The sequence below is a fragment of the Leucopleurus acutus genome, assembly GCF_964270905.1.
Source record: "Leucopleurus acutus genome assembly, chromosome: X".
Classification (NCBI taxonomy): Eukaryota; Metazoa; Chordata; class Mammalia; order Artiodactyla; family Delphinidae; genus Leucopleurus; species Leucopleurus acutus.
The window spans coordinates 61829564-61842015 of NC_139148.1; the positions used below are offsets into that span (position 1 = coordinate 61829564).

At 52.1% G+C, this 12452-nt stretch overlaps 1 protein-coding gene across 1 annotated transcript; it reads right to left on the bottom strand.

Annotated features, from left to right (window-relative positions):
- Positions 1-6260: 6260 nt before the first annotated feature.
- Positions 6261-7498, bottom strand: CITED1 (Cbp/p300 interacting transactivator with Glu/Asp rich carboxy-terminal domain 1; the record flags this gene model as incomplete). The annotated part of the gene is made up of 2 exons (XM_082864086.1): positions 7382-7498; positions 6261-6788 (listed from the first exon to the last, which is right to left on the bottom strand). Exons 1-2 carry the CDS (start codon positions 7439-7441, stop codon positions 6261-6263), a joined length of 588 nt encoding a protein of 195 aa, XP_082720212.1. The 5' UTR covers positions 7442-7498.
- Positions 7499-12452: the final 4954 nt, after the last annotated feature.

A 12452-nucleotide genomic window follows, 5' to 3' on the forward strand; every position in this document is an offset into this window, starting at 1 on the left:
ATTGAAGTGTAGTTGACTTACAATACCTTTTGTTTATTTTTGCTTGCATTCCTGTGAGTTACTTGAACATAGTTTAGAGTTCTATTTGGATTTACTTATAATGCTTCTGAATATGTATAGTGCTTTGTATAGTTTTCTTAGTACTTGCTCTAGGTCGTATCATAAACACACATAACTTATCATAGCTTACTGCTGTTTTAGTGGGTTCAGATTGACTAAGTTCTATTGATCTGTCTTCAAGGTCACTGATTCTATCATCTGTCATTTCCACTCCATTATTGAGTCTATCCAGTGAGTTTTATGATGGCTGCCTTAAAATCCTCGTCAGGTAATGCCAACATCTGATTCATCTTGGTATTGGTGTCAGTTGATTATCTTTTCTCATTCGAATTGTGGTTTTCCTGTCTTTTGCTATGATGAGTGACTTTCTATTGTATCCTGAACATTTTGGTTATGTTAGGAGACTCTTGATCCCATTTCAATCTTCTATTTTAGTAGGCAGTTACCTGTTTAGGTTTAGTATGTATGTTTTAGTCTACTTCTGTGGGTTGTAGTTCAAGTGACAGTTTAGTTTTCCAAGCCCTTGCAATGCTATTTTTGTCTGCTTCATTCTTCTGTTGTCTGTGGGGCTCCTGCTCCATCCTTGCTGGTGCTATCTGCAGTGGCAGAAGGCACTTCCCTGAGCTGCTTGTTTTTGCTGGGTGATCTTCTGAGGGAAGAGAAAGTTGCTGAAGCCACTGTACCTGCGTCTCCTTATGCCACTGATTCAGTGGAGGGTAGGAAGATACAGGGCTACTGCTACCACTGCACGCAAATCAGGCTTCCTGCTGGTTTCCCAGTTCTGGAGTGGGGACTGAGACAGTCCAAAGCTTTGCTGCTGCAAGCAGATCAGACCACCACCTGGAGCTCTGGTTGTGGAGCAGAGCTTAGGTCCCCCAACTAGGTCTCTGTTGGGCTTCTCCTTTCCCAATTCCTGTGTGTGTGTGTGTGTGTGTGTGTGTGTGTGTGTGTGTGTGTGTGTTTGTAGGGGGGGTTGCTGTTGGTGGTTTGCCATGGCAGGCCTCTTTGGCACCCAGTATGTGGAATATTAAAAAAACAACTGAGGAAACTCACCATGTTGTCATTCCTCAAGTCCTGAAGTTTCTAGCCTGCTTTCCTGCTTTCAGAGCCTTTTTGTCATTGTCTGTTGAATAATTTCTAGCATGTACAGTTCTATTTGAAGAAGAGGAACAGAGAAAAGTGAGTCTACATCATCTTGCTCTGGAACCAGAAGTCCCCTAGTGTAGTTTTAAAATACATTTCTTTTAGTATGAGTGAATTTGAGCATCTTTTGATAAGTTTTAAAGTCATTTAAATTTCTTTTTCTGTATTTCACTTTGCTATTATTTGCTCATTTTTATATTGGGTTGAAGGTCTTTGACGTCTTGCTTTGTAAGAGTTGTTTTCATATTCATTATGAGTTGCATATATTTTCTCAAGCCTGTCACTTACCTTTTGATTTTAACTTTTTTTGTTTCTTTTTTTTTGCCATAAACTTTTTTTTTCAATGTAGGGTTTTGTGTCATTCTTGGAAAGGTCTCCTCATATCAAGATTTTCTTTTTAAATCCCCTCATATTTTCTTCTAGTACTTTTATGGTTTCATTTTTTTAAAAATATATATTTATTTATTTGGCCATGCCGGGTCTTAGTTGCAGCACGCGGGATCTTCATTGCCGTGTGTGGGGTCTTCCTTGTGGCATGCAAGATCATTATTTTAGTTGCGGCATGAAGGATCTTTTAGTTGCGGCAAGTGGAATCTTTAGTTGTGGCATGCATTATCTTTAGTGGCTGGCATGTAAACCCTTAGCTGTGGCATGTGAGATCTAGTTCCCTGACCAGGGATCGAGCCCGGGCCCCCTGCATTGGGAGCGTGGAGTCTTAGCCACTGGACCACCAGGGAAGTCCCTCATTTTTTATTTTTAAATCTTTGGTCCATCTGGAAATAATTTTGGTGTCCAGTATGAGCTAGTGCATCCAGTCATCCCAAAGCATTTATTGAATAGTTCCTCATTTCCTCTCTACTTTGAAATGCTAACTTAAAAATTGTGGTAAAAAAACACATAAAGGATTGACCATCTTAACCTTTTGTGTTTTTTTTTGGCTGCACTGCGCAGCTTGCAGGATCTTAGTTCCCCGACTGGGGATCAAACCCGGGCCCACAGCAATGAAAATGCCAAGTCTTAACCACTGGACCGCCAGGGAATTCCCATCTTAACCACTTTTAAGTGTGTAGTTCAGTAGTGTTATCACATTGTTGTGCAACAGAGTTCTAGAACTTTTTTATCTTACAAAAGTGAACCTCTAGGGACTTCCCTGATGGTGCAGTGGTTAAGAATCCACCTGCCAATGCAGGGGACACAGGTTTGAGCCCTGGCCTCGGAAGGTCCCACATGGCACGGAGCAACTGAGCCCGTGCGCCACAACTACTGGGCCCATACGCCTAGATCCCGTGCTCCGCAACGAGAGAAGCCACTGCAATGAAAAGGCCATGTGCTGCAATGAAGAGTAGCCCCTGCTCACCACAACTAGAGAAAGCCCTTGCGCAGCAACAAAGACCCAACACAGCCCCGCCCCCCCAAAAAAAATCAAAAGTGAAGCTCTCTAATCATTGAACAACAACTTCCCATTGAAATGCTCCTTTTTCATCATAGACTAATTTCCTGTCTTTGTTATTTTTTGCCTGGACCATTGTAACAGCTTTCTAGCATCACCATAATTCCAATCTTTCATGCACACTGTAGCCTGATTCATTTTCCTCATGCAAGCTCTGACCACAACTCCTTTATTCAAAATCTTCAGAAGCCCTCTTGGATACTGCAATTGAAATTAAGTCCCCCATTTGCAGCAACATGGATGGATCTAGAGATTATTATACTAAGTGAAGTAAGTCAGACAAGGAAAGACAAATATCGTATGATATCGCTTATATGTAGAATCTAAAAAAATATGATACAAATGAATGTATATACAAAACAGAAACATACCCACAGACATAGAAAACAAACTTAGGGTTAACAAAGGGGAAAGGGGTGGGAGGGATAAATTAGGAGTTTGGGATTAACATATACACAGTACTATGTATAAAATGGGTAACCAACAAGGACCTACTGTATAGCACAGGGAACTATTCTTAGTATCTTGTAATAACCTATAGCGGAAAAGAATCTGAAAAAGTTACATATGTAACTGAATCACTTTGCTGTACAACTGAAATTAACACATTGTAAATCAACTATATTTCAATAAAATTTTTTAAAAAAGAAATTAAATTCCCCATTGCACTCTTTCATAGCACCTATACCTTTTGTTCCTGTCACTTCTCAGGATTTATGGTTTTAATGATCTGCATGATTATTTGACTGTTGTTGATCTCCTTGCTAAACTTCAAGCTTCATGAGAGCAAGGGCAATGTGCTCGTCGCCTATGCCCAGATGCTTTGTGCATGCCTGGTATATAGTAGGTGCTCAGTCCATGTTTGTGGAATGATACTCCCCTTGCTTGTGGAATAAAGTAGAAGCAACTGCAAAATCTGATCCCAACTTACCTTCTCTCAGCCTTCTGCCCTTCAAGGAAGTCAAGCTGCTGCACTTTCTGCCCTTCCTTGAAAAAGCCATGGGCTTCCTAACGGTTGGTTCTGGTTTACACCATGTCCTGATTTATCTTTTAGTTTGTGCTCTAGTTGTTCCCTGTGCCTGAAGGCCATGCCCTCCCCTCAGTCCCCTAACACAATTGCTGCCTTATGGAAATACAATGTATCCTTCAAGACCATGGCTGTCTCTGCCACTGGACTGTGAGTTCCTTGAGAGCTGGAACAGGGTCCCCACATTTGTCCCCAGGGAGCAGCACAGCTCCTGGCCTCTAGGAGGCACTCTTGCTTACACATCCTCACCTGCACCCAGGCTACAAGCTCCTTGTGGGTAGGCAACGTTCCTTACCTGTGTGTATCTGGGAACCTTGCTTCCTAGCCCCTAGGACCTGGCCCAGGGTGAGGCTTGGAGTTGGCTCAGGAATTTCCTGGAGACCTAATGAACGTGCCTGGTCTTGTTGTGAGAGGCCTGAACATGAAATGGTGGGGCAGGGGCAGAGGCTTCCTTGCCTTCCCCCAACTGTACTCTGTGATGTCTGCCCCCCCCATCATGCCCCTTCTCCAGCAATAAACGATTGCCACCCTACACGCTCACCCTGCCTCCCCAGATCCCTTAGGACCCCATGTCTTCCTGTTCACAGCCTTAGACGAGTCTAACCATACACCTTCAGCAGGATCATTCTAAAAATCAAAGTTGGTTAATTCTTTGCTTTCCTGCAAATTTCCACAAGCCACAGGCTCCACAAGCCACAGGGCTGGTGGTACCAAGGATAAAGGCGCGCTCCCAGCTTGGCCTAGAAGGCCCTTTGAGCCCAGCCTCTTGCAAACTTCTTTCTAGTCCCCTCCTCTCACACCCCGTCCCAGCCCTATGACCCTGCTTGCTAAGCTCCAGTTGTGTAGCTAGTACAGACCCTTTCATGAACATGCACTTACATAACAGCTTTACCCCTCACTCATTCTTTCTTTGGCTGACTCTGGTCTTGTTTTTAAACCCAATTGTTTCTGTGGGTGGATAAGTCTTTGTGTAAAGGCACAGAGCAAGGCCAGCGAGGATGCACCACAAACAGATAAACAGTTGCTACCTCAGTGGAGGGCAAGAGGCGATCAGGATTGAGGGAGAGAGCTGGTCAAAGGGTATTTTCGCTTTATCTGTAGAGTTTCTACTTTTCACAAAGAGATTGGATCATGTATTTATTACCTGTGAGATATCAAAACAAACAAATGAACCAGTTCAATACCAGGAAGCTTTCCCCAGACTTCCCAGGCAGATGGAGCTGTTTCCTTTTCTGGGATCGAATAGGACCTTCCGCCTGTGTTATAGGAAATACTGTTTTATTGTAATTTGTTGATGCCTTCCTCCTTCTAGATGGGGGACTCCCTCAATAGTACAAACCTTAATTTATGCTCCTGATACTTAGCAGAGTGCCTGGCCCAGAGCAGATGCTCAGGGAATGCTCAATCCAATGCCTTGCCTCTTTCGGTGGGCTCCTTTGAAAGCATTTTCTAGGGGACAGGCCCCATGCTAGTCCTGAAAAGCTGATTAGTTTTCACAGTGTCCAAGGAAGAATGTCTCTGGGAGTCTGAAATGTGGGTAGAGGAGTCTCTAGGCTCTTCGGTTGTGTCAGTATGAGGACAGGGCTGGATTCCACACCAGCCCTATGCCGCCACATGCCCCCTTCCACCTCAAGGCTGGGATCCAGTTCGATGCTGCCGTCCTGTCACTTGGCATGCTTCTAAAGCTACTGCCTCCTCAGCAGTTAATCTAAGGGCAACAGATATATCCCCAAATGTTGACCTTGTCGAGCCCAGCTCCGATCTATGTCTCTAAAATGGAGGCCAGCTCAGAGAAATGGGCTGTCCCCATACAGTGTGGGCCAGAGTTAGGGGACACATGTCCCAGGCATGGAGGTGGGGCTTGAGCAACTGTCTGAAGGACTTGAAGGCATCTAAAATCTCAGTTTAACGGTCTGTAGCTTTTGCAATTTTCCAGAGAAATCTGAGCTCCCAGGTCATAGGATCCTTCTTGGGTCATACTTATTGCCCAAGGGCAAAAAGGCAAGGAGTGGCCTTACTGCATCATCTGGATTGGCTCTAGAGATGGGGTGGGGGTGCCTTTTAGAGTTGGTGAAGCGTGTGCCACGTGGCTAGGGCAACCCTTTAGACTTGGATGCACAAGTGGCCAGGATGCTATAGAATGGTCTGGATCAGCCTTTCTTCCAAGAATGCTCCCAACCAGCCCCTGTCATCAACCTCAAATAGGACAGTGTTCCTGTGGTCTTAGGGCAGTGGGGCTAGGTACTTGGACTCCTGGAGATATAATGGCAGTGGTGATGGCAGTGGCAGCAGGAATTCAGTGAGGAGCCTCCCCTCCCCACCCCCCGACCCCACCTCGGTCTTCCCCATTCCTCCCATCCAGCCCAGCTCCCTCCCAGCTATCCACCAGCAACCCCACCATGGGTCTCAGGCAACCATACCATGGGTCTCAGAATTGCTAAAAGAATGTCAGACCATGCCACACCCCATTAGACCTCAATGAAGAGCACCTCCAGTTGGACCATCTCTTGTAAGTAACTTTTATTTTTATTTACAACAGAATTGGTGGCTTTATTCCTCCATCTTTAGGAACAGTTGGCATCAGCAGCCAGATGGAAAGTCTGCAGTGAAGTCAAACTCATTCTGTCCCAGCCACAGCTCCGGAAGCTCATTGGCTCGGTCCAGTCCCAGTTCCACCACCAGTGACATCAGCACCTCCTCATCCACCGGGTCTGAATCGATGATGGCAGAGCTCTGGGCACCAGCAGAAGGAGAGAGTGACCCCGCCCCTCCCGCCTGAGCCCCGAAGCCCCAGTTTGGCAGGGGCCCTGCCTCTCCAGGTTGGCCCGGAGTGGCGGCGGCCATCCCATGATACTGGCTATTAAGTTTCTGCAGCTGCATACTGGCCAGCAGGTGAGGGGCGGGGTTCAGGTTGAAGGGTGGGGGTTTAGTGGGAGGGGCGGCAGCAGGAGAGCTTATTGGAGATGGAGATCCCGAGGAACTAGCGGAAGCCCCATTGGCCTTGGTTCCATTCGAGGTTACCCCGGGGTAGTGCAGGATGGCCACTGCTTTGCGATCTTTCACCGCCAGGTTAGAGTAGGCCAGAGAGCTCATCTCTGGGTTGGCATCCTAGAAGACAGAGAAAGGCAGAGTATGGTACCCCTGCTCCAGGCTTTGTTCCTCACCATTCATCAGGCCCAGAAAGTGCTTCATCAGGCGCTAGTGGTGGGGAAGTAGCAAGAAGGCCCCCTGGAAAGGTAGGCTCCTTTCCTAGCTCGAGTTAGGCTCAAGTATCCTCCTGCCACCTCGGCTCCGAGCACTGTGCTCAGGCCTAAGTCCTCATGCTGGGCACCCGTCGTCCTAAATGAGTTCACTGCTTTCGTCTCCGTGCCCCGACTCTGCCTTCGGCTCGCCATTCTACAAATGGGATCTCATTGTCCCTCTCCTCAGCCTCACTTTAATCCATTGAGACAATGGAGCAGTGTTTTTCGAATTCTGCTTCTCTGCTCCATTCTCTGCCATCTTTCAATACCCCTAGTGGGTTCAAAGTGACCATGTTTAAGTAGAAGCTATTTTCATTCTCTCCCAAGAAAGCCCTGCTGTCTCCAGTCTGCTAAAGGACACCAGATACCCCAACCAGGAGGGCCTACCACATGGCCCCGGCCCTGGCCTGGTTGTCTTTCCGGCTCCAGTGTCTCCGACTGTAAAATGGCAAAAGTTACCTCCTTCATAGGTGAGGTGCCACCCTTGACATCAAGTGCAGGCCTCGACATAGTTGGCATTTCAGAGCCTTGGCAGAAGTTGGATAAATTGGTGGGAGGTGATGCTGCCAGCTGGAGCTGTTGTGCTGCATGTGAGGGAGAAGAGGTAATAAGGGCAAAGGCTTTATTGACCAAGCAGGTACTAGCAAAGCCCAAAGCTGGGCCACTCCACACAGCTACAAGGCAAGGATGGTGACGGGTTAGACCCAAGACCAGAGACCACCTGAGCAGAGGGAGGAGATCCAGTTGGAACTCTTGCCTGAGGCAGGAAAGGTGCTAGGTTTGGCCAGGTGCTGCCCAGACAGCCAGCTACCCACATCACCAAGAGGGGACACATATGACCGTTTCCTCATGCCAGTGATGTGGGAGCCCCAAGTGGGGTGCACTCTTCCTGATTCTGAGGACAGCAATGTCCCTGAGTAAGTAGCACACTGTCTCAAAGGGCCACAGGCATTCAGATTGGAGGCATTTAGGTCTCCACCAGAACTGGGAGAAAGTAGGAAGGCGTCAGGGCGAGGAAGACCTAGAAAGCTGGGGGCTGCTACCCAGAGAAGGAATAGGTCCCCAAAGCAAATGTCATGGGGCTCCAAAGTCCTGCCTCAGCCATGGTTTTGTGTGAGAGAAGCTGGGATGATCGGGGTAGTCTGGGGGCTCTGAAGTAGCCAGAGAGCAGCTAGGGATGTCTCAATTTCCTCCACACCACAAGCCCCCTCTCCAAGACAGACCTGGCAGCAGCACTTGGTTTTCCCAGGACACCTGCTCTGAGCCCAGACACACTCAACTGTAGTGACAGGTGGGCATAGTTCTTCCCGGAGGGAAACTGAGGTACAGAGGTTCAACAGCTTTCCCATCAGGTGGCAGTGGCTATGGGAGCAGGAGCCAGCACTCCTGTGCCCACATGCCTCATCTGACCGCTGGCCAAATCACCATACCTAGAATGATTCAAATGGCTCCTGAAGAAATGATCCCCTAGGTCAAATGCCAAAGGGATAAGATAAGGGGATGAAGGGAAAAGAATCTCCCCAAACCAGAAAATAATAATAATAAACAATCTCTGAAGACTCTAAAGTTATTTTCCCAGAAGCTTTTTTTAAAGCCCCATATATTCTAGCCTTCATGATGAATTAGAGATGTAGAATGTCATATTTATAAATACCTCCTGGCCCAAAGAATCTTCAGCATCTTCAAAAGTCTCTAATCTTTCCAACAAGGCTAGAATTCTCTGTGACACCTCCCTCCCCCAGTGGTCGTTAAGAATCTGCTCAGACCCTTCTAGAAAGTGGGCACTTACTACCCACCCCTCTTTATCATCTCTGCACCGCTTACTTGTAGGGGAGGGAGGCAAGAAAAATAGAAAAAGGAAGGGGGGCAGAAAACACAAGAAAACAATCGGTTGCTGGGTCTGCCACCACTGCTTGATTGGAGCCCTGTTTCTTCTCTGAGGCAACCAGAGAATATTTCAAGCCAGTGATTACAAGACAAGGAATCTAATCCATGTCGTCTTCAAGAGCCCAGCACCTTCAGTATCAAGCAATTTTCATGTCCTAAGAAAAATGTCGGGAGGGGGGTGGCTGTCCATCCTTTCCTGTTCCTATCCAGCCTTTCTTCTTTCTTTATGCTACCAAGTACCCGAATGTGCATAAGAAAAAAACAAACAAACAGCAGCAACAACAAAAAGAAACAGAAAGAGGAGGAAAAAAAGAAAAAGGAAAAAAGAGAGAGGGAGTGCAAGAGAAAAGTATCTCTGTTCTGATATCAGTTCCTGGGGAAGACCATTTTACCACGTCTCCCCCTTCAGGCTGTGAGCTCCCCTAGGCAGGACCCTGTTTCCATTCAGATCTGTTGCCTCCCATCGCCGCTTCCCCCTCCACCAGCCCCGATCCCCGGCCTGGGTCTGTGCTCCATAGGCGCTCAGTAAGTGTTGTTGTATCCGTCTGAAGAGGCAACCGCATCTCGATCGGAATCCTTGCCCCTGCTTCCCCGATTTCGTCTCCCCTCTGCCACCCAGCCCATTCGAAGGCAAAACGTGGCAGCACAGAAACGTCCCAGCTCTCTCTCCAAGCCTCGAGCCGACCACTGCGAAACAGTTGCGAGAGACGGCTGGGCAACCCAGAGCAACAAGTGCCTCGTCTCCTGCGGGTGCCTCGCGGGCCCGGGCCACCAGTTCCCGGTCCCGCAGCCCGCCCTCCCTCACAGACCGTCCCGTGGGCCGGCAGCCCCCTACCGCCTAGATGAGGGTGGGAAAGGGAGAGGAAGAAGAGAGAAGGGAGAGGCAGGTAGGGGGGTCGCGTCTTTGACCTGTTGGGGAACCAAAAGTTAAAATGGCACCAACCGGATGGCTCCATCTCGATTGCTATTTTCTCACTCAGGAGAAATTTAAAAATCCAAACAGTACTGCGGCTTGGCTTGGATGCGCTCTAACCAGACCAGTCAGTTTCGCCACCTGAAAACTAAAGGCCCGTTGTTTGCGGACAGCTCGGCCGCCCTCCTCGCCACATCCCAGGTGGAGCCGCTGGAGCTGGGGGCGGCCGGGAGCATCCCTGCACGGTGGACCGCGAGCACCCAGGCCGCCAGGGCCCCGAGCGTCCGATCCCGCGAGTGCCGTATCAGGAACCGATCGTGGAGACAGGATAGACAGGCGGGGAGGGGCCCGGGGTCTCGGCCTCCCCGGCGAGTTTGGGGCCCCGCGGTGCTACCGCGCGCGGGGGCGCACTCCGGCGCCGGCTGCGGCCACTCCCGCGCCTCACCAACACTTACTGAGCGCCCGCAGAGCACCCGACGCGGCCGCGGGCTGAGCCTACCCCCTAGCCAAGTCGCCTGTGGTCAGTGCTATCACTCCGCTACGAGAAGAGTGAGAGGCTCGGAGAGGTTCGGTAACTTGCCCAAGGTCACAGCGCTAGAAAGTGGCGGAGCCGGGATTCGCAGCCAGGTCTGTCTGCCTCCAAGTCCGGCGCTTGGCGAGGCAGGGACTCCGTGCGCGGCCCGGCCCCGCCGCCGGCGTTTATAGGCAGAGGGGTGTGTGCGTGTGTGTGCGTGGGGGAGGGGGGCGTGAGTGTGGGGGAGAGCAGAGGTCGACCAGGCAGTAGAGGCAAGTTGCCCAAATTCTCTAACTTCCATCCCTCAATTCCGCTGAACTCTGTCCGAAAAGCCCCTCTCGCCTTCAAACCCCGAAGGAAACCTGAGCTTTGTGCAGCCCCAGAGCCGGAGCGTCCACATGCGGTCCGGGCGATTAGCAAAGTCGGTGGAAGCCAAGCTGGAGAAAGCGCGGGCGCGGGGAGAAAAGGTGCTGCTGTCTCCCCAGGAGAAGCGGGCGCTTGGCCCGGCCGGCCGGCAGGCGGGCGCGCTGGCGAGCGAGCCGGTTCGCTGGCTGGCGGGCGGGCGGGCGGGCGGCGGCCCCTCCGCCCCCCCAGCAGAGCAGCTTTCAAACAGAAAACAAGTCCCCCAAAGACCCCCGGCCCGCCCGGCCCCCGCCCGCTCCCTGCGCCCGCTCCGCTGGAGTCCCCGGCCCAGCCGCCCAGCCCACCGCCCTACCGGGCGGCCCGGCTTACCTCCGCGAAGCCGCCTGCCCTGGAGAGAGGGAAGCGCGGAGCCTGGTGAGCCGCGGGCGCAGCGGCGGAGCCCCCAGCCCCTGGCACGCACGCCGCCACCGCCGCCGCGAGCCGGTCGCGCTCAGTGCCACCCGACCCCGGGGCGCCTGGGAAAAGCCCGCACCACCGCGCCGCGCCGCCGCCGCACCTCACCGTGCCGCGCCAAGCAGCCCCGGCCCGCGCCCGTGCCCGCCCGCCCGCCCGCAGCTTCGGCGCCTGACTCCGGGGCGGTGGCGGTGGCGGTGGCGGTAGCAGCCACCGCGCTCCCTTCCCGGCGCGGGGGAACCGGGTCTCAAGCCCCCATTGCCGCCCGGAGAGCCCTGACGCACACGCACACGGGAGCAGGCTGGCCTCGGCTAGGAATCCCAGGAAGGACAGACCCTTTTCCCCCTTTTTCTCTCCCCCCTCCCAATTTCCACGTCTTTATAACCGGCTTAGGGCATTATTAGCACATGTCCTGGCTCGTGGGCGAGTTGGTGGCAAAATCTGAACTGGATACTCACCGAGGGCCAGAGCGGGTGCTGCGCCTTCCTCAGCCCTCTTCCTCCTCGCCAGGAACGACCCTTCTCCGGCGGGCTGTGGGCGGGCAGCCGGGCGGAGCGAGCCTCTTCTCGGCAGCTCAGCGGTGCCCCTTCTGCAGCTGTGCCGCTGGGAACATTTTATAGCGGCGGCTGGCGTGTGTGGCCCTTTAAAGGCGCTCGAGCTGGTGCAGTCACCGCGGATCGTGTGAAAGCGAAGGGCCGGCTGGGGAACGGAGTCCGAGCGGCTCCGCGGGTCCGGCGGCGCCGGGGACCGGCCACGGCTCCCGGGGTGCGGCTGGCGGGCCCAGGCCGTGGTCGCCCCGAGCCCCGAGCCCCCGGCCGACGCCTGCGCTTCTAAAGCGGGCGGGGGCCCGGGCCCCGGGCACAGTCTCTCCCCACCGCCCTGCATGGACTTGCCCAATAAATTCCACTTAGTAATTTCGCTGAGGCGAGGGAGAGCTGTTAGTGTCTGTTTTCTGACCTAAATCTAGAGGGTGGTCAGAGCGGGCTTCAGGGAGTTGGGGGGAGAGCTATGGGCTCAGGAAATGACCTGGGGGAGGAGGACGAACAAGGGACGGGGTCCAAGGGGCACGATTTGGGTTTTCTGCAGGGCTTTCTCGGAGTCTGTCTGCTCCCTTTGGGCTGCACCATCTCCCTGGTTGAAGGGCCGAGGCTGGGGGTCCCTTTCCCCTTAAAGTCGCCAGATTCCAGGCAGAGCTTCTTGGAGGGCCTATCCGTCCCGCAGCGGTGGCTTCCTTCGAAGACCTGAGCTGGGATTGGGTTCAAGGGATTCTCTCTTGTGGTTATCCAGGGCTGAAGGAGGCTGGCGGGTTGCGACGTGGAGATAAGTCACGGATCGTGGGGCCAGGTGCAGCTCACGAGGCACAGCCGAAAGGCCAAGAGCAGGCAGCAGGGTATGAAGAG